The sequence below is a fragment of the Nerophis ophidion genome, linkage group LG06, assembly GCF_033978795.1.
Source record: "Nerophis ophidion isolate RoL-2023_Sa linkage group LG06, RoL_Noph_v1.0, whole genome shotgun sequence".
Taxonomy (NCBI): Eukaryota; Metazoa; Chordata; class Actinopteri; order Syngnathiformes; family Syngnathidae; genus Nerophis; species Nerophis ophidion.
In genome coordinates, this window is record NC_084616.1 from 62,323,888 (window position 1) to 62,345,791 (window position 21,904).

At 40.4% G+C, this 21,904-nt stretch overlaps 1 protein-coding gene across 6 annotated transcripts in view; it reads left to right on the top strand.

Moving 5' to 3' along the window:
* The window catches only part of LOC133555074 (neuron navigator 1-like), a 190,775-nt gene extending 171,560 nt beyond the window's left edge, over nucleotides 1-19,215 (top strand). For all 6 annotated transcript variants that reach the window (XM_061904528.1, XM_061904529.1, XM_061904530.1 and 3 more), the window contains 15 exons: nucleotides 1,607-1,715; nucleotides 1,804-1,925; nucleotides 5,414-5,598; nucleotides 5,674-5,836; nucleotides 5,917-6,109; nucleotides 7,644-7,732; nucleotides 7,804-7,902; nucleotides 7,985-8,156; nucleotides 12,108-12,373; nucleotides 12,454-12,605; nucleotides 12,682-12,753; nucleotides 12,835-13,040; nucleotides 13,129-13,247; nucleotides 17,455-17,643; nucleotides 17,724-19,215. In XM_061904528.1, the coding sequence (XP_061760512.1) occupies nucleotides 1,607-1,715; nucleotides 1,804-1,925; nucleotides 5,414-5,598; nucleotides 5,674-5,836; nucleotides 5,917-6,109; nucleotides 7,644-7,732; nucleotides 7,804-7,902; nucleotides 7,985-8,156; nucleotides 12,108-12,373; nucleotides 12,454-12,605; nucleotides 12,682-12,753; nucleotides 12,835-13,040; nucleotides 13,129-13,247; nucleotides 17,455-17,643; nucleotides 17,724-17,819 (2,232 nt within the window). In that variant the 3' untranslated portion in view covers nucleotides 17,820-19,215. The remainder of the gene's footprint in view (nucleotides 1-1,606; nucleotides 1,716-1,803; nucleotides 1,926-5,413; nucleotides 5,599-5,673; nucleotides 5,837-5,916; nucleotides 6,110-7,643; nucleotides 7,733-7,803; nucleotides 7,903-7,984; nucleotides 8,157-12,107; nucleotides 12,374-12,453; nucleotides 12,606-12,681; nucleotides 12,754-12,834; nucleotides 13,041-13,128; nucleotides 13,248-17,454; nucleotides 17,644-17,723) is intronic.
* Nucleotides 19,216-21,904: the final 2,689 nt, after the last annotated feature.

The window sequence follows — 21,904 nt, forward strand, 5'->3', positions numbered from 1 at the left end:
AAATTGGCCCTAGTGTGTGAATGTGAGTGTGAATGTTGTCCGTCTATCTGTGTTGGCCCTGCGACGGGGTGGCGACTTGTCCAGGGTGTACGCCGCCTTCCGCCCATGTGCAGTAGAGATAGGCTCCAGCAACCCCCCGCGACCCCAAAAAGGGACAAGCCCTACAAAATGAATGGATGGATGGATGCTTTGTTAAGTGGCTCAATTTCATACGTTGTATCAACATAATGAGAAGATGAAAATAAATAAGTACAGAACCTGTGGGGAGTGCAAACAGGCACTTAGAAGCCATACACATTAAAGGCCTACTGAAATGAGATTTTCTTATTCAAACGGGGATAGCAGGTCCATTCCATGTGTCATACTGGATCATTTTGCGATATTGCCATATTTTTGCTGAAAGGATTTAGTAGAGAACATCGACGATAAAGTTCGCAACATTTGGTGCTGATAAAAAAGCCTTGCCTTTACCGGAAGTTGCAGACGATGACGTCACAAGGGTGAGGGCTCCTCACGTCCTCACATTGTTTATAATGGGAGCCTCCAGCAGCAAGAGCTATTCGGACCGAGAAAACGACAGTTTCCTCATTAATTTGAGCGAGGATGAAAGATTTGTGGATGATGGTATTGATAGCGAAGGACTAGCAAAAAATAAAATAAAATAAATAAAGTTTAAAAAAAAAGGCGATTGCATTGGGACGGATTCAGATGTTTTTAGACACATTTACTAGGATAATTCTGGGAAATCCCTTATCTTTCTATTGTGTTGCTAGTGTTTTAGTGAGATTAAATAGTACCTGATAGTCGCAGGGGTGTGTCCACGGGTATCTTAATTGAGGCCAGTCTCTGAGGGAAGTCGACGGCAGCTGCATGGACGGCGCAAGCTCAGCTGATCTCCAGTAAGAAGCGACTTTTTACCACAATTTTCTCACTGAAACCTGCCGGTTGACAAGTGGTCGGGATCCATGTTCGCCTGACCGCTCTGATCCATAGTAAAGCTTCACCTCCGGGAATTTTAAACAAGGAATCACCGTGTGTTTTTTTGGCTTAAGGCTAAAGCTTCCCAACTCCATCTTTCTACTTTGACTTCTCCAATATTAATTGAACAAATTGCAAAAGATTCAGCAACACAGATGTTTAGAATACTGTTTAATTGCGCGATGAAAAGAGACGACTTTTAGCCGCAAACAGTCTGTGACGACACGCGCACGCGTCATCATTCCGCAACGTTTTTAACAAGAAACTCCGCTGGAAATTTAAAATTGCAATTTAGCAAACTAAACCGGCCGTATTGGCATGTGTTGCAATGTTAATATTTCATCATTGATATATAAACTATCAGACTGCATGGTCGGTAGTAGTGGGTTTCAGTAGGCCTCTAATGGGTCACATTATGTGAAAGCAATTTATGGACATTCTGTCATCTAATAATTCCACATTTTGTATAGTTTGTTCTCCAAATACTCCAAATGTTGTTTTCCACTGATCTTACTTAAATTGTACATTGTGTTGTCAATTAGTTACACTTTGCATGTAATAACAATTTTCAATCTGAATGTTTATTTATTTCATTAAGATTTAAGGGTCATTTTTTTATTATGCTTAGGACACAGAGCTGATTGAGCTGCGGGAGACCATCGAATCCCTAAAGTTCAGAAATGAAGAAGCACAGGCCGTCATACACGGAGCTCTAAACAACCAAGATCACATGAAAGGTTTGAGAATTGAGACCCTGCTACCTTTTTGACCACCTCTATCTACCTCTGTTTCGATTTTTTTGACACTATGTGATGTTTTCCCTAGACATGCGTATTCGACGTCAGAACTCGTGTGAAAGCATCTCCAGCCTCAACAGTCTGACCAGTTTGTCGAGTGTGGGCAGCTTGAAGGACCAGGATGCCAAGAAGAAGAAGAAAAAGAGCTGGGTAAGAAAGAATGGAGCTTAAAGGCCTACTAAAATTAGATTTTCTTATTTAAACGGGAATAGCAGGTCCATTCTATGTGTCATACTTGATTATTTCGCGATATTGCCATATTTTTGCTGAAAGGATTTAGTAGAAAAAAACGACGATAAAGTTCGCCACTTTTGGTACTTCCTGAAAAAGCCTCGCCTTTACCGGAAGTCGCAGACGATGACGTCGCAAGTGTGGGGGCTCCTCACATATTCACATTGATTTTAATGGGAGCCTCCAACAAAAAGTGCTATTCGGACCGAGAAAACGACAATTTCCCCATTAATTTGAGCGAGGATGAAAGATTCGTGTTGGAGGATATTGATAGCGACGGACTAGAAAAAAAAAATGTGATAGCACTGGAACGTATTCTGATGTTTTTAAACACATTTACTAGGATAATTCTGGGAAATCCCTTATCTTTCTTTTGTGTTGCTAGTGTTTTAGTGAGTTTAATAGTACCTGATAGTCGGAGGGGTTTGTCCACGGGTGTCTTGACACCAATGTCTCAGGGGTGTCGACGGCAGCTGATATCCAGAAAGTGGCGACTTTTTAACCACAATTTTCTCACCGAAACCTGCTGGTTGACATTCGGTAGGGATCCATGTCTGCTTGACCGCGCTCTGATCCATAGGAAAGTTTCAGCTCCGGGAATTTTAAACAAGGAATCACTGTGTGTTTGTGTGGCTAAAGGCTAACACTTCTCAACTCCATCTTTCTACCGTGACTTCTCCAATATTAATTGAACGAATTGCAAAAGAAACAGCAACACAGATGTCCAAAATACTGTCTAATTATGCCGTTTAAGCAGACGACTTTTACCTGTGTGTGTGAGTAGCGCTCATACTTCTTAAAAACGCGTGATGTCCTGCGTACACGTCATCATTACACGACGTTTCCAAGACGAAACTCCCGGGAAATTTAAAATTGTAATTTAGTCAACTAAAAAGGCCGTATTGGCATGTGTTGCAATGTTAATATTTCATCATTGATGTATAAACTATCAGACTGCGTGGTCGGTAGTAGTGGGTTTCAGTAGGCCTTTAAATGTGAGACTGGACGACAACCCGGACTCTCTTTGTTCAGCTGAAGCAGCCAGGCAATATATGAACACTATCTTCCTCTGTTGTATATTTTTTGTTGTTTTCAGGTCTTTGAGGTAAGTCCAGTAATTGTGGCCACCCATATAACCTATCATGCAGCTTCAGAGAGCGTCTTAAAAAGTGCAGCACAAGCATTTCTGCTGATTGGCCACAATTCCACAACAATTGCCACCTCAAGGAAGGAGTGAGACTCAACCAGCAGATTTGCTTCTCCATTAGAAGTGGCGAGCTCTGTTTATTCATCAGAACGAGGTGATACCTCAACTTACAAGCACATTGCGTTCTACGACATGAGCTTGTAACTCAAAACACTCAGTGGACCTCAAATCAATTTAATACATTTTTTGCTTTCCTAAAACACTACAATTTTACATGTAGCATGTCTATAAAAAAAAGAAAAACAAACTTTTAGTTAGGAAATATTGTTTGAAAGACATTACAAACAACTACAGTTGTTTTATGTAATATTGTTATAATGTTGTTCAGCATTTACCTTAGGGATCAGACTTTTGTCGGATTCTCCATGGTGTAACAATGGAAACTAGGAAAGTCCTGTTTATGTTGAATGTGGTTGTATTTAAGTGATGGACAACAAGTGATATGCATTTCTGTGTTCCAAAAGTAATGCTTGATTGTCCAGTTTGTTGAGTCAGGACTAAACAGAACAAATTGAAACATGTCAAACACAGCATTTGCGGCTCCTCAGATTTTTATGGATAAATGTCTTTCATGTGGATGTTTGTGGCTGCATGTTGCAGACACTGGCTACAGCTTGTGTGACGGGTCGGCTGCTAACTCATAGGACATATTTCTAATGGTTTGTTTCTCTGATTCCGCTGTCCGCTTCTTCTCTTTCGCACTAATTGGATCCGTAGAATGGAGATCGGGAATGTGTCAATCTCTGAGTTCCACTCAAACGCACACATCAACTTTCTGTTCAAAACGTATGTTTGTTTCTTGTGGAAACAAAGCAGGGACAGCACTCAATTCTGGTGGCCGTGGGATTAGGTCTCTGCTTTTTGCAGATGATGTGGTCCTGATGGCTTCATCTGGCCGGGATCTTCAGCTCTCACTGAACCGGTTCGCAGCCGAGTGTGAAGCGACCCGGTTGAGAATCAGCACCTCCAAGTCCGAGTCCATGGTTCTCTCCCGGAAAAGGGTGGAGTGCCATCTCCGGGTTGGGGAGGAGACCCTGCCCCAAGTGAAGGAGTTCAGGTACCTAGGAGTCTTGTTCACGAGTGGGGGAAGAGTGGATCGTGAGATCGACGGGCGGATCGGTGTGGCGTCTTCACTATTGCGGACGTTGTACCCATCCATTGTGGTGAAGAAGGAGCTGAGCCGGAAGGCAAAGCTCTCAATTTACCAGTTGATCAACGTTCCCATTCTCACCTATGGTCATGAGCTTTGGGTCATGACCGAAAGGATAAGATCACGGGTACAAGCGGCCGAAATGATTTTCCTTCGCTGGGTGGCGAGACTCTCCCTTAGAGATACGGTGAGAAGCTCTGCCATCCGGGGTGAGCTCAAAGTAAAGCCGCTGCTCCTCCACATCAAGAGGAGCCAGATCAAGTGGTTCGGGCATCTGGTCAGGATGCCACCCGAACGCCTCCCTAGGGAGGTGTTTAGGGCACGTCCAACCGGTAGTAGGCCACGGGAAGACCCAGGACACGTTGGGAAGACTATGTCCCCCGGCTGGGCTGGGAACGCCTCGGGATCCCCCGGGAAGAGCTGGACGAAGTGGTTGAGGAGAGGGAAGTCTGGGCTTCCCTGCTTAGGCTGCTGCCCCCGCGACCCAACCTCGGATAAGCGGAAGAAGATGGATGGCACAATTCTGTGACAAATATTACTTCAAACGGTGGTCGAGTGGGCTCATGAATCAAATTATGCCCACAACTTAAAGCATGTTAAAAAAGTCGAGAGACAGGTTGTATATCAAATTACTCATAAGTTGAGGTTCCACTGTATACAGATATTTGAGTATGACATTGGTTTGCCCCTCATTTTATTTCGCCAAACACATTGTACGTACACACACACACACACACGGTATTGACCCACTTCTGTCTGAAACAAACTGTTATTAAATGAACTTATTTGTGTCTAAATAGACGGCGAAGGCAAACAGAGAGACATGTACCTACCAACAGTTCTCAAGATGGCTTTATATTGGTTTAATTTGTACACAGTTGTAAATAAAACAGGCTTTCAGTGATCATTAGAGAGCCTGTTGCTTAACTTTCTATTCATCAAATGTGAGAATATTTCCTTAAATGTTTAACTTTAAAGGACACCCCCTTATTTTATTTCCTCAGTAATAGTCAAGCGGCACTGACATTTCATGTTGATGTGTTTTTCTAGCTGAGAAGCTCCTTCAACAAGGCCTTCAGCATCAAAAAAGGCCCCAAAACTTACTCGGACATTGAAGAAATTGCTACTCCGGACTCCTCCGCGCCAAACTCACCAAAGATGCTTCACGAGGAAGCAGATTCAGGAGAGATCCTGCCGTCTTCTCTCAAAACCTCCAAATCTGAAACGTCAGCTATGTAAGTCTTTAAGCAGGTCAATGATTCTTTAACTGTTGCCATTTGTCCCTGATGAATTTGCCGCGTTCCTTCCAGGTTCATGGAGACAGCGGAGGACGGAGATGGTGTTGAAAGCGCAGTATCAGAACTCCGCTCAGAGCTTTGGGAGAAAGAAAGAGAGCTTACGGACATCCGCTTGGAGGCTTTAAACTCCGCTCATCAGTTGGAGCAGCTGAGAGACGCCATGGACAACATGGAGGTTATTTTGCCTCAAAAGAATGTAAAGAAGGCCAATTTTTTTATTTTTGCATTAATTTACAAATCTTACTTGAATTCCAGTCAACAGTGGAGAACCTGAAGGTGGAGAATGACCATCTAAAAGTCGGAGGTCAAATCCATTTCGCAGGCTCTGGCCCCACCTCTTCCACTTCACAGCCATCAGGGTTGACCTCCTTCCTGGGACCGTCACTGAAACAACCCATGTCCCTCACCAAGTCTTTCAGCCTCAGTCTGAATGATTGTAAAGGATCAGGCAAGTGACAAACTTAGACACATTAAAAAAAAAAAACCTTAAAGGCCTACTGAAATGAGATTTTCTTATTTAAACGGGGATAGCAGGTCCATTCTTTGTGTCATACTTGATCATTTCGCGATATTGCCATATTTTTGCTGAAAGGATTTAGTAGATAACATTGACGATAAAGTTCGCAACTTTTGGTCGCTAATAGAAAAACCTTGCCTTTACCGGAAGTATGTGCGTGTGACGTCACGAGTTGCAGGGCTCCACACATCCTCACATTGTTTATAATGGGAGCCACCAGCAGTAAGAGCAATTCGGACCGAGAAAGCGACAATTTCCCCATTAATTTGAGCGAGAATGAAAGATTTGTGAATTAGGATATTGAAAGTGAAGGAATAGGAAAAAAAAAAAAAATTAATTAAAAAAAGCGACGGCTCCGGGCGGCGGCAGTGTGAGCGTTTCAGATGTAATTAAACAAATTTACTAGGATAATTCTGGAAGATCCCTTATCTGCTTATTTTTTTAATAGTGTTTTAGTGAAATTTTAAAGATTGTAAAGACATACCTCGAGGTCGGATGGCTGCGGTGAACACGCAGTGTCTCACAGAGAAGCCGAGGAGCCAAGCTCACAGCTGCCTTTTTTGACAGCTGCTGCAGGACGACGAATAATCCACTGATGTCTCCGGTAAGGTATATATATCACAATTTCCCCATCCAAAAACATGCTGGTTGACGTAGAGAAAACATGTTCGCTTGACCGCTCTGCTTCACAACAAACAAAGAAACACCGGCTGTGTCTCGGTGCTAAAGGCAGCTGCAATCCACCGCTTTCCACCAACAGCATTGTTCTTTATAGTCTCCATTATTAAATGAACAAATTGCAAAAGATTCAGCAACGCAGATGTCCAAAATAGTGTGTAATTTTACGATTAAAGCAGACGACTTTTAGCCGCTAGTGGTGCAGCGCTAATATTTCCTGACAGTCCGTGACGTCACGCGTACGCGTCATCATTCCGCCACGTTTTCAACAAGAAACTCGCGGGAAATTTAAAATTGCAATTTAGTAAACTAAAAAGGCCGTATTGGCATGTGTTGCAATGTTAATATTTCATCATTGATATATAAACTATCAGACTGTGTGGTCGGTAGTAGTGGGTTTCAGTAGGCCTTTAAAATTAAAATCTGTTCACAAAAGTGATGATTTAACTTTTTGTTTTTGACTATTGGAAAATAATTGATTAGCCATGTGGATTGTTTATTCCCCACTTCCTGTCTTTTTTTGTTATATATTAACCTAGATTGTTAATATTTTGAGATATTCTTACATTGATGTTTCCTTTATGCTTTGGTCAGATTCCAAACAATGATGGTGTCATACAAAACATGACACATTCAGGAACTAATACATATGAGCACATTTATGAGAAGTTATATCGTAAAATGAATGTTTCATACAGATCAAACTGAGCATTAACATCCCCAGTAAATACAAAAATGTTATTATTAGTGTGTTAGCCTTAGTCCTAAACCTTTTTTTCTTTTCCAGATGTGTCTCCGGCCAACATGTTAAGTGTGTCTTCTCAGCTGGAGGAGGTGTGTGTACAAGTGTTGGTGTGCGTCACAGATCCAGCTGAGGTAAATTACACACCTTTTCCTGTCATCCTGTATTTTTTTGCTCCTTTCAGTCAACCTCTTTCTCTCTTTAGGAGAACAAACCACAGCAGGAACACTACCTGGGCTCAGTTCTGGTTGGTGAGAGGACTGAGTGGGCTTATCTCGACTCCATTATTGCCAAGACATTTAGAGTACGTAGATGTCTGTGTCGCTATGTGTGAACAGCCTCCATGAGTCCTCAAACATGTTCAATTTGGATTTTTTTTTACACAGGAGTACCTAACTCAGGTTGACCCAACAGCCAGCTTGGGTCTGTCCTGTGAATCGCTCCACATGTATCAGCTGGCTCATGGTGCGCAGAGGGTGATTGGAGGAGAAAGACCTCACACGTCGCCTTATAGGTGTCTCAATGGCAGTCCGACCCCTATATGTGTGACTTTAAAAGGTAAGGTTGTCAAATACACACCACAATTACCTCAGTCAGGGGTGATATTATCTTGTTTGTTGTACAATGATTACCAAAAAACCCATTACATTTTAGTACTGCTCTCTACTTAAAAAGTACCTCGGTGAACATACGCCCTTGTTAACGTCCTTTTCTGACTTCTTGCCAAACTTGGTTACTATTTATTGTCACAGTTGCGTGTAATAATTTTTCCTTTACCTTTGCTACATTGACTACATCGCTTGTTTATCCAATCCTCTTATAGGATACGCCCAACACCAAGGGTCTGATTTACTAAAGGTTTGCGTGTACTAAAACTAAAACATGTGTAAGCTTAAAGGCCTTCTGAAACCCACTACTACCCACCACGCAGTCTGATAGTTTATATATCAATGATGAAATATTAACATTGCAACACATGCCAAAACGGCCTTTTTAGTTTACTATAATGTAATTTTAAATTTCCCGGGAGTTTCTTCTTGAAAACGTCGCGTAATGATGACGTGTACGCTTGACGTCACGGACTGTTAGGAAATATGAGCGCTGCACACACACACAGCTAAAAGTCGTCTGCTTTAAACGCATAATTACACAGTATTTTGGACATCTGTGTTGCTGAATCTTTTGCAATTTGTTCAATTATTATTGGAGAAGTCAAAGTAGAAAGATGGAGTTGGGAAGCTTTAGCCTTTTTAGCCACACAAACACACGGTGATTCCTGTGTAAAATTCCCGGAGGTGAAACTCTACTATGGATCAGAGCGGTCAAGCGAACATGGTTCCCGACCGAATGTCAACCGGCAGATTTTGGTGAGAAAATTGTGGTAAAAAGTCGCTTCTTACCCCTCCGACCATCAGATACTTTTAAACTCACTAAAACACTAGCAACACAATAGAAAGATAAGGGATTACCCAGAATTATCCTAGTAAATGTGTCTAAGAACATCTGAATCCGTCCCAATGCAATCGCGTTTTTTTTTTTTTTTTCTAGTCCGTCGCTATTAATATCCTCAAACACAAATCTTTCATCCTCGCTCAAATTAATGGGGAAATTGTCGTTTTCTCGGTCCGAATAGCTCTTTTTGTTGGAGGCTCACATTAAAAACAATGTGAGGATGTGAGGAGCCATCAACGGGTGACGTCATCGTCTGCGACTTCCGGTAAAGGCAGGGCTTTTCTGTTAGCGACCAAAAGTTGCGAACTTTATCGTGGATGTTCTCTACTAAATCTTTTCAGCAAAAATATGGCAACATAGCGAAATGATCAAGTATGACACATAGAATGGACCTGCTATCCCCATTTAAATAAGAAAATCTCATTTCAGTAGGCCTTTAAAAGCACACGAACAGCTGATCTACAGTTTGTACTAAACGTGTGCATAGTGGATTTTGTCTGTTAAGCAAAAAAAAGAGCCCAATCCATTTTGCGTTTTCTGTTCTCAATAATATGAAAAATACATGGAGACATGGAGACATCGAAAAGCCTACAATACTGAAAGGAGAAGATGCAAATATATTAAAGAGCATGCACAATGTCATTTATCCACACTCATCAAAGTTTTGGGAGCTCTGTTTTGCGTTTTTTTACCACGTGTTGGGCGGATGTGCTCTCTGACAGACACACACAGCTGTGAGAAAAGAGGTGCTCGCACGGCAAAGACACACGTTGGACAGAAAATCCTGGACTTGACTTAAACTTTAAAGGCATTAGTGCATACTTGCCAACCTTGAAACCTCCGAATTCGGTAAATGGGGAGGGGGGTTGGGGGGTTTGTATATTGTAGCGTCCCGTAAGAGTTAGTGCTGCAAGGGATCCTGTATTTGTTCCGTTGTGTTACAGTGCGGATGTTCTCCTTAATTGTGTTTGTCATTTTTGTTTGGTGTGGGTTCACAGTGTGGTGCATATTTGTAACAGTGTTAAAGTGGTTTATACAGCCACCCTCAGTGTGACCTGTATGGCTGTTGATCAAGTATACTTGCATTCACTTGTGTGTGTGTGTAAAAGCCGCATTTTTGTGTAACTTGGCCGGCACGCTGTTTGTATGGAGGAAATGCAGACGTGACGACACGTTGTAGAGGACGCAAAAGGCATTGCCTTAAAAATGCACTCCCGATAATGTTGTCCGAATAAAAATCGGGAGAAATTCGGGAGAATGGTTGCTCCAGGAGATTTTCGGGAGGGTTGGTAAGTATGCCTTAGTGGCCACATGCGTGGAAAGCATCTTTTAACTCTTATTTCCAAAATTGTGTACACTACTGAATTGGGGTCTTATGCTGACATTTGGACAATTATACTGCCATCTGGTGGTGTCAGAAGAATATAACATACAATGGAATTTGGGGGGAAAAACAGTTAAAATAAAAATTTGCATGTCACTACAAATGAAGTACACGTTTGTTACTTATGGACTAAGTACATCATATAAAAAGATGCTTTTTAGTTTTTATTCTAATTAGGGTCCAATAAGCCCAAATAGCAAAGAGAAATAAAAAAGCATGTAAACAAATAGCTTGGGCCTTAAAAGGTTAAATGCTGTCAAATCAAGATTCATATATTGTTCACAGGTGGAAAGGTATGCAAAAATTTGGAATTTAGGGAATATAAACCAACATATTTATGGATAATGCCATCAATTATTTTATAGATTTGACAAATATATTGTAATGTATGACTTTTTAATGGAACGTATTATGTAAGCCAGGGGTCACCAACCTTTTTGAAACCAAGAGATGCTTCTTGGGTACTGATTAATGTGAAGGGCTACCAGTTTGATACACACTTAAAAAAATTGCCAGAAATAGCCAATTTGCTCAATTTACCTTTGAATAGGTAAATATATATATATATATAAAAATGGGTATTTCTGTCTGTCATTCCGTCGTACATTTTTTTTCCTTTTACGGAAGGTTTTTTGTAGAGAATAAATGATGAAAAAAACACTTAATTGAACGGTTTAAAAGAGGAGAAAACACGTACAAAATGAAAATTAAATTTTGTAACATAGTTTATCTTCAATTTCGACTCTTCAAAATTCAACCAAAAAAAAATGAAGAGAAAAACCAGCTAATTTGAATCTTTTTGAAAAAATGTAATAAAGAATTTATGGAACATCATTAGTAATTTTTCCTGATTAAGATTAATTTTAAAATTTTGATGAAATGTTTTGAATAGGTTAAAATCCAATCTGCACTTTGCTAGAATATACAACAAATTGGATCAAGCTATATTTATAACAAAGACAAATCCTCATTTCTTCTAGATTTTCCAGAACAAAAATTTTAAAAGAAATTCAAAAGACTTTGAAATAAGATTTCAATTTGATTCTACAGATTTTCTAGATTTGCCAGAATAATCTTTTTGATTTTCAATCATAATAAGTTTGAAGAAATATTTCACAAATATTCTTCGTGGAAAAAACAGAAGCTAAATTGAAGAATTAAATCAAAATGTATTTATTGTTCTTTACAATAAAATAAATAAATTTACTTCAACATTGATTTAAATTGTCAGGAAAGAAGAGGAAGGAATTTAAAAAATAAAAAGGTATATGTGTTTAAAAATCCTAAAACCATTTTTAAGGTTGTATTTTTTCTTAAAAATTGTCTTTCTGAAGGTTATAAGAAGCAAAGTAAAAAAAAAATATGAATTTATTTAAACAAGTGAAGACCAGGTCTTTAAAAGATTTTCTTGGATTTTCAAATTCTATTTGAGTTTTGTCCCTCTTAGAATTAAAAATGTCGAGCAAAGCGAGACCAGCTTGCTAGTAGATAAACACAATTTAAAAAATAGAGGCAGCTCACTGGTAAGTGCTGCTATTTGAGCTAATACAGAACAGGCTAGCGGGCTACTCATCTGGTCCTTACGGGCTACCTGGTGCCCGCGGGCACCGCGTTGGTGACCCCTGATGTAAGCAATGCTCATTTCAGTGCTTTTTTCTACTGTGCCTCGTTAGGTCTCAGAGAACAAAGTGTGGACTCCCTGGTGTTTGAGACCCTTATTCCAAAGCCGATGATGCTGCACTACATCAGCCTGCTCCTAAAACACAGGCGTCTGGTTCTCTCTGGCCCCAGCGGGACTGGGAAGACTTACTTGGCTCAGCGCCTGGCGCACTACCTCCTGCAGCGCATCCGCAACGACTCGACCGTGGCGGATCATGAGCCCGGTTTCGTTGGATGCGGCGCCATTGTCACCTTCAACATGCATCGTCAGTCTCAAAAGGTCGCACATATTTAAATGTGGATCGACGGTACGCTCACATAAGAAAGTATAATTACATTGACAATCATTTCTTCACACAGGATTTGCAGCTGTATCTGTCCAATGTTGCCAATCAGATCGACAGACAGAGCGGCGGTGACCTGCCGCTGGTAGTTATTATCGATGACATCAGCAATGCGGGCGCCGTCACCGAGCTCATCAATGGAGCCCTCACCTGCAAGTACCATAAATGGTGAGTTTCTGTCTTTATCATTTGAAATAACGGACAACTTGGAAGATAACACAATGACAATATGGGGCTCTTTCAGTCCTTACCTCATTGGAACCACCAACCAACCTGTGAAGATGTCATCTAACCATGGACTGCACCTTAGCTTCAGGTGGGCACCAAACCAGAGCACACAGTAAATTTACCACCTAGTGATTAAAAAACTAAACAGAAGCTGCCCTCACATTCACAGGATGGTAACGTTCTCTAACAATGTGGAACCGGCTAATGGCTTCCTGCTGAGGTACCTGCACCGTAAAGTTGTGGAAGCCTACCAGAAGCAGGAGCACGATGCGGAGCAGCACCAGGCACTCCTCTGCGCTCTGGACTGGGTCCCGCAGCTTTGGTACCACCTCCACACATTTCTGGAGAAACACAGCACTTCTGATTTCCTCATAGGTGAGAAATGTGAAATGATCCGGAGAGGTAGGAATAACCTGAATGGTTGTCGGAAACAAAACGTAACAGGAAGTTTCACTTTCATCAGGACCTTGCTTCTTCCTGTCATGCCCTGTGTCAGTGGCAGAGTTCAGAAAGTGGTTCATTGACCTGTGGAACCATTCCATCATACCGTATCTGCAGGAGGGATCCAAGGATGGGGTCAAGGTGAACACACTCACACATGCAATAAAGATTTCAATCAGGATTTTATGCTGCTGATTCCGGTACTAATCCTTTAGTTTTTGCCCTCAAAGTATATTGCCTGTATACCAATAATCATTCCCTGAATTTGTAACCTTAGTAAAACTAAACTAATAAATGTTAGAGACAAAAAATATCGATCAAATGACTCTAGTATCAATCATGAACTGATGCTGCCATTGGTACCGACACCACCAACTTATGGATCGATCCGTCCGCCTCCTACGTCAAGACAAAGCTAATAGTCAATGCCCAGAAGTTTTACTGAGCACATCAATAAATGTGTATGACCCAAGCCAAACAACTTTTCCCACTCATTTTATACATAAACTATAACCAATTGGAGTGTCAAAAAAATTGTTCTTATTGTTCTTTTTTTATAACGATTTTTCATCGATTAAAAAAATTATATTTAATAAATATAATTACAATTACTTGTTTCTGTCCTGTCAAGCCACTCAAATCAAATTGTTGATGTAGATCAGGGGTGCCCACACTTTTTCTGCAGGCGAGCTACTTTTCAATTGACCAACTCGAGGGGATCTACCTCATTTATATATATCATTTATATTTATTTATTTATGAAAGAGACATTTTTGTAAACAAGTTAAATGTGTTTAATGATAATACAAGCATGTGTAACACATATAGATGTATTTCTTTCACAAAGACAAGAATATAAGTTGGTGTATTACCTGATTCTGATGACTTGCATTGATTGGAATCAGACAGTAATGATGATAACGCCCACATTTTCAAATGGAGGAGAAAAAAAGTTGTCCTTTCTGTACAATACCACATGAACGTGGTTGGTTTTTGGCATCTAATTCATCCAGCTTCCATACAATTTACAAGAAAAACATTGGCGGCAAATTCCGTAGCTTGCTTGATTGACATTCACGGCACCCGAGGGTCTTGTGAGATGACGCTGGCTGCTGCCAGTTCATTATTATGAAAAAATGACAGAGAGGAAGGCGAGAAACACTTTTTATTTCAACAGACTTTCGCGCCGTCCCTTCCGTCAAAACTCTAAAGGCCGACTGCACATTTCCTATCTTCACAATAAAAGCCCTGCTTCATGCTGCCTGCGCTAACAAAATAAGAGTCTCGGAAAGCTGGTGTGCACAAGCGATGTGCACGCCAGCTTTCTGAGGGATCGCTTGTGCACGCCAGTTTTCCGAGACTCTGTATTTAGTTAGCGCAGGCAGCATGAAGCAGGGCTTTTATTGTGAAGATAGGAAATGTGCAGTCGGCCTTTACAGTTTTGACGGAAGGTACGGCGCGAGAGTCTGTTGAAATAAAAAGTGTTTCTCGCCTTCCTCTCGGTCATATTTTCATAATAATGATCTTGCAGCAGCCAGCGTCATCTCACAAGACCCTCCGGTACCGTGAATGTCATTTAAGTGACGTCTTGGTGAAGATTGTTGATCACTAATTTTTAGGTCTATTTTTTTTGAAAGCCTGGCTGGAGATCGACTGACACCCCCCCCGCGGTCGACTGGTAGCTCGCGATGCACGTAATGGGCACCCCTGATGTAGATGATCATTTCTGCTGTACAGATTGACTTTAGAAAATAAAAGTCAACACACGATCGCACATAACACACCTCCTGCTCATTGAAATTTGTAGATATAACAAAACACGTTCAAGCACAATATGAAATTTTAAAATACACAAACATAAATCCCCTACAGTGTATGATGGATGGTCACTCCATCCACACTTCCTCATGTTTGGAGAATTTTGCTGCTTGATAATTCTGATTTATCACAAAACATTAAGAAGGTCGTCAGGCAAAGTAACATGGTTGGAATCGAACTCTCACATTTGTCAGGGGCCAGCCTGACAACATTCTCTTAATAATCAATGTTTTATCCTTTATATTTCATATTGCATTGTCATTAGGGTCCGAGGTGGTGGGGGTTGTTAAAGTTAAGTAGCTGAAGTTAAGTGTTGCTGTCCAGTCCAATGTAGCTTGTGTTAATCAATGCAAACTGAAGTGTTATTTCGGTACAAATGATTGTTCCTATGTCACAATTGACGCTATGCTGCGTGGCGAAAAAAATTGTTGTAATGTGTGTATTAGTGTATGCGTGTCTATGTGTTTGTGCGCGCGCGCATCCATAAAGCAGTGTATTGCCGATTACCCTTGGAAATATGGCTTTGCTGCAGGTAATACTGTATTTTCACATGTTTGGCAAACTTCCCCCTTCAATTTGGTGTGAAATTGATATGCAGACTTAATGCATTACAGCTGTAGTTTATATGTATTTCGATATCAAATTTATTTAGACGCTTATTTATTACATGACTGTGAATGTTGTCTGTCTATCTGTGTTGGCTCTGCGATGAGGTGGCGACTTGTCCAGGGTGTAGCCCGCCTTCCGCCCGATTGTAGCTGAGATAGGCGCCAGCGACCCCAAAAAAAGGGAATAAGCGGTAGAAAATGGATGGATGGATGACACATATATTTAATATCCACATAAGTAAACTGACTTAAGAACTGTAAATATATATATTTTATTAATATAAATTGTGTGTATGTATGTTCAAATTTGTATGTATATTTATATAAATATATATAATATAGTGTACACACACATACTGTATATTTATAAATATATATATATATATACACAGATATATACACACATGCATTTCTGTGTAAATATATATACAGTATGTGTATCTGTGTGTATGTATATAAATATATATACACAGATATATATACATACATGTTTGTGTATGTATATATATACAGTATGTGTGTCTATATATATATATATATATATACATATATATATATATATATATATATATATACACAGTATATACAAACCCCGTTTCCATATGAGTTGGGAAGATGTGTTAGATGTAAATATAAACAGAATACAATGATTTGCAAATCCTTTTCAACCTATATTCAATTGAATGCACTACAAAGACAAGATATTTAATGTTCAAACTCATAAACTTAATTTTTTTTTTGCAAATAAAAATGTACTTAGAATTTCATGGCTGCAACACAGTTGGGAAAGCGCATGTTCACCACTGTGTTACATCACCTTTTCTTTTAACAACACTCAATAAACGTTTGGAAACTAATTGTAGAAGCTTTGAAAGTGGAATTCTTTCCCATTCTTGTTTTATGTAGAGCTTCACTCGTTCAACAGTCTCCGCTGTCTTATTTTACGATCATAATGCGCCACACATTTTCGGTGGGAGACAGGTCTGGACTGCAGGCGGGCCAGGAAAGTTCCCGCAGTCTTTTTTTATGAAGCCACGCTGTTGTAACACGTGCTGAATGTGGTTTGGCATTGTCTTGCTGAAATAAGCAGGGGCGTCCATGAAAAAGACGGCGCTTGGATGGCAGCATATGTTGTTCCAAAACCTGTATGTACCTTTCAGCATTAATGGTGCCTTCACAGATGTGTAAGTTACCCATGCCTTTGGCACTAATGCACCCCCATACCATCACAGATGCTGGCTTTTGAACTTTGCGTCAATAACAGTCTGGATGGTTCGCTTCCCCTTTGACACGGATGACACGATGTCGAATATTTCGTAAACCAATTTAAAATGTGGACTCGTCAGACCACAGAACACTTTTCCACTTTGCATCAGTCCATCTTAGATGACCTCGGGCCCAGAGAAGCCGGTGACGTTTCTGGATGTTGTTGATAAATGGCTTTCGCTTTGCATAGTAGAGCTTTAACTTGCACTTACAGATGTAGCGACGAACTGTATTTAGTGACAGTGGTTTTCTGAAGTGTTCCTAAGCCCATGTGGTGATATCTTTTAGAGATTGATGTTGATTTTTGATACAGTGCCGTCTGAGGGATCGAAGGTCACGGTCATTCAATGTTGGTTTCCGGCCATGCCGCTTACGTGGAGTGATTTCTCCAGATTCTCTGAAACTTTTGATGATATTATGGAAGTGTTTTTTATTGATTTAGGGGAGCTACTCCACACTGTGTATGGACACACATAACTAGCTGATATTTTGTCAAACGGGTGACTGAAAATAAATACAATACTAGCCACCAGAGGCATTGAAAGACATTAACCAGCAATGGCTATGAAGTAATTTTCACGAAAATGGGCCAATTTCACATTCCTAACATGCACCTGTGGAAACAACCACACAATTTTACGTGTTTTTTTGTTCAGGTGCACGGTCCCAAGGCAGTGTGGGAGGATCCGGTGGAGTGGGTGAGAGGAACCCTCCCTTGGCCCAATGCACAGCAGGACCAGTCCAAACTCTTCCACCTACCTCCTCCCAGCATAGGTCTGCTAAGTGAAGAGAAGAAGCCCGCCAAAGACACGCCTGCTCCTAGCACACTAGATTCTGATCCACTGGTGAGTGTTCTTTGTGTTCATGTCAAGTGTGTGCCTGTGAAAAGATTTTTCACTCCGTTCATCTTCTTCTTGTTGAAAAGATGATCATGCTTCTGAAGCTCCAGGAGTCAGCAAACAGCATCGAGTCACCTGAGCGAGAAGGCAGCCTGGATCCGACCCTGCAAGCGACACTCTAAATCGGATTGGTCAATCTGAGAAGTTTGGTCCTGGAGCAACCTGATTATTCTAAACATTCTATCCATCATTGTCTTCCCATCTTCCAACCATGGGTGCTTACTTAATTCAATGATGATGGACATTTACCCAACAGCAGCCAAAATTGCACTTTATTTCCTATTTGTGATAACTGGACTTGAGGAGATGCATCACTTGTCAAAGGAGAATCTTGCAGTTATTCAGTTTATCGGGGGAATCGCCTCACACTCCGCAGTGCTACACTTGCAGTGATGCATCACCCTGATCCTGGATTGTAACTGAGAAAACAAAGAAGTGCTTGTTTATTTAATCTACTATAACAGACACTTCTTGTTGACATTTTGAAACCTTTTTTGTGATTGATGAGGATTCTGTGGAAATCTTGATTTTTTTTTTAGGATTTTTATACTGACTCATCTCTTTTAATCATCAATGTATGGCAAATAACGTACCTAACACACCATGGAGTAACGAAACCAACTAGTGCTTCCGCTGTTGCTGCTTTGTTGTTAAGAACCTGCACAACAAGTGCTTTCCTTCCTTACCGTCCCTTCTCTTTATACCTTCAACAACATGTATTTTTCCTCCAGATTAGCCACTGGAATAACCTCCACTTTCTTTAGGATGAGCTTGCATCTCGACTGTCGCATACACAAGAAGGAAGCAGTTGGTAGAATCTTAAACTTCAGGTGCTAATATTTAGTAGAGACATGATGCCTATGTTTATCTGTGCCTGAAACCCCAACTGGCCTGCAGCTGTCTTTGAGCTGCTTGAATCCACCACTCCTGAGGCCTCGATTTAATTGTATGTATCCCTCTTTTGACCTAATCCCAGATTATAGCAGAGGGTTTGGACCTTTGGTTGGTTGTCAGGTGGAAGGGCTGCTAAAATGTGAATGATTTGATGAGTGCGTGTAGTTCAAGATATGCTAACATTGCAGATGTTTGATATTAAATAATGATGCAAGTATTTCCTATGGTATCCCAAAGCTTTTACTTTAATTGGACCTCTTTAAGTTTTTGTTGTTTTTTTTAACTTTTATTTTGTTATTTTCCTCCTCCAAGACACCTTTGTTCCTTATGCAAATATTTGTAAAGATTTATTTCTCTTTTGTACATGAAGTCACTGTTATAAACACTGTAAATAGCCATCTGCGTCTGCGACAGCAATCACTAAACAGGATGGAAATGTAAAGAAAAATGCTCTTGAATGCAGAAAATATAATGTGATTGTTTATGATTGTCTTTCTCCAGAAGGAAGAAGGAGCACTTGACTTTTAAGTAGGTCGGGTAACGTTTGTAAGGCATGTCTCTGTAAACGCATCTCATGTCTAACATTGAGCTATGGACACAATAAAGTCATGCCATTCTTCATTGGCTCTTGTGTCTTGGTTGTCTGCTGATGTCACTTGACCATTTTAGGACCCCAAATACATGTTAACATTTAAAACAAATCCATTTATATACAGGATTAGTGTTATGATCCGATGCTCGGATCATACCATATTGTTGCTTTGTTCCTTTTTTCTATCACATTTTGTAGTTTGACCTCCTTATTTCCTGTTTTGCTGTGTCACCATGGTTGCATATTGTTTCCACCTGCTACTCTCAGTTTACGCACACCTGTTACTATTGATTACTGCCTTATTTAAGCCTGCCCGTTTTGTTCTTCCGGTCTTGGATCCTAATTTGCTTTCACGCAACAGAAGACGACTGCTTTCCATTCTTTACCCACTAGCTTTCGCGCTACGTTGTATTTTTCCCTAGCTTTCATGCTAGTTGTTTTTGTTTTCCCTTTTTGTGCCTTTGTGCCAAGTATAGTGTTTCTGTTTGTTTCCCTAGCTCCCATGCTAGCTCTTTTTGTTTGCCTTTTCTGCTTAGCACCAATGTTTCTGTTCCTAGCCTGTTTTCGAGTTTAATAAATCTTAATTTCTTACCTTACGCTGTGTTCTTGCCCGACACATCCCTGGAAGAACAAATCCGGCATCGCTATGCCAACCAAGTCTCACAATTAGATCAATAAGCCATGGGGCAAACATGCAAACTCCACACAGAAAGACTTCGAGCCTGGGAAAGAGCAATGCTGTAAATATACATTTAAACTAATTACAATAATACATTAAATGTTTAAAAGTTATTTAAACCATAATTTTTGGGCTTTATTATCCATTTCCACAATGTACTGGACTCAAATACTGTCATTACGGGACTCATTTGAGTACACACAATATTGGATTATTTTTGTCTATCAAATGCAATCATGGACTGACAGGTAATCAGATTGTAGTGGTAATATTTTATTTATTTATTTGTAATAATCTATTATTGCCATTAACAATTTAACTAATCAGACGGTATCATGAAAATGCCATACAGCTCACAGCCAATAGGAGAAATATTTACATGGTAACAGTATATGCAGCTGAGATAGGCTCCAGCACTCCCCGGGACCCCAAAAGGGAAAAGCGGTAGAAAATGGATGGAGTCTATCTACGACATGCAGTGATGTAGAGTATAAAGCAGTGTTTTTGCATGTTAGCATTTTTGTTATAATTTCCCGTCCATCCATCCATCCATCCATTTTCTACCGTTTGTCCCTGTCAGGGTCGTGAGGGGTGCTGGAGCCTATCTCACTTGCATTCGGGCGGAAGGTGGGGTACACCGTGGACAAGTCGCCACCTCATCACAGGACACACACAGATAGACAGACAACATTCACACTCACATTCACGTAACTTACTTGTAATATTTTTTCAGCCCAAAAACTTGTTTGTTTTCGTATATTCAAAGCAAGAAGTTGTTGAAAAATAAAGCAATGAATTCCTTCCATCCATCCATTCATTTTCTACCGCTTGTCCCGTCGGGGTCAAAGGGGGGTGTAATGAATTCCTGCAGTGCTTAATACCTGGTGATGTGAGGGATCCCCCAAACTTCTAATTTCAATGTTTTTATTTAAATTTTCATGACTATTTACATTGTAGATTGTCACTGAAGGCATCCCATCTATGACACTTGTGAAGTGAAAACCCTTTCAGGTGACTATCTCTTAAGCTCATCGAGAGAAGGCCAAGAGTGTGCAAAGCAGTAACCAGAGCAAAGAGTGGCTATCCTGAAAGAACTGGAATATAAAACATGTTCTCAGTTATTTCACTTTTTTGGTTAAGTACATAACTCCACATGTGTTCATTCATAGTTTATATCTTCAGTGAAAATCTACAATGTAAATAGTCATGAAAATAAATAAAATGCATTGAATTAGAAGGTGTGTCTAAACTTTTGGCCTGTATTATATATATATATATATATATATATATATATATACACATATATATATATTTTATTTTATAACTTTTAGTTTTATTTGCAGGTAAAATGTAATGCCTTGTTTAATCCAGTAGATGGTGGCAGACTTATGAAACACCAACACAGGAGCAGTGCAGTATCAATACGGCTAGTCAGTGTGCCATACATTCACTTTGGCATCCTTAACCTATCACAGGGGTCGGGAACCTTTTTGGCTGAGAGAGTCATGAAAACCAAATATTTTAAAATGGATTTCTGTGAGAGCCATATAATATTTTTTAACACCGAATACAACTTCACGGTGGCAGAGGGGTTAGTGCGTCTGCCTCACAATACGAAGTTCCTGCAGTCCCGGGTTCAATCCCGGGCTCGGGATCTTTCTGTGTGGAGTTTAAATGTCCTCCCCGTGACTGCGTGGGTTCCCTCCGGGTACTCCGTCTTCCTCCCACCTCCAAAGACATGCACCTGGGATAGGTTGATTGGCAACACTAAATGGTCCCTAGTGTGTGAATGTGAGTGTGAATGTTGTCTGTCTATCTGTGTTGGCCCTGCGATGAGGAGGCGACTTGTCCAGGGTGTACCCTGCCTTCCGCCTGATTGTAGCTGAGATAGGCGCCAGCACCCCCGCGACCCCGAAAGGGAATAAGCGGTAGAAAATGGATGGGTGGATGGACAACTAAATGCCTGCATTTTTAAGCAAGACCAACATTTTTAGAGCATAATAAGTCTCTTATTCTTTTTAATAACATTGTTGTTCTGAAGC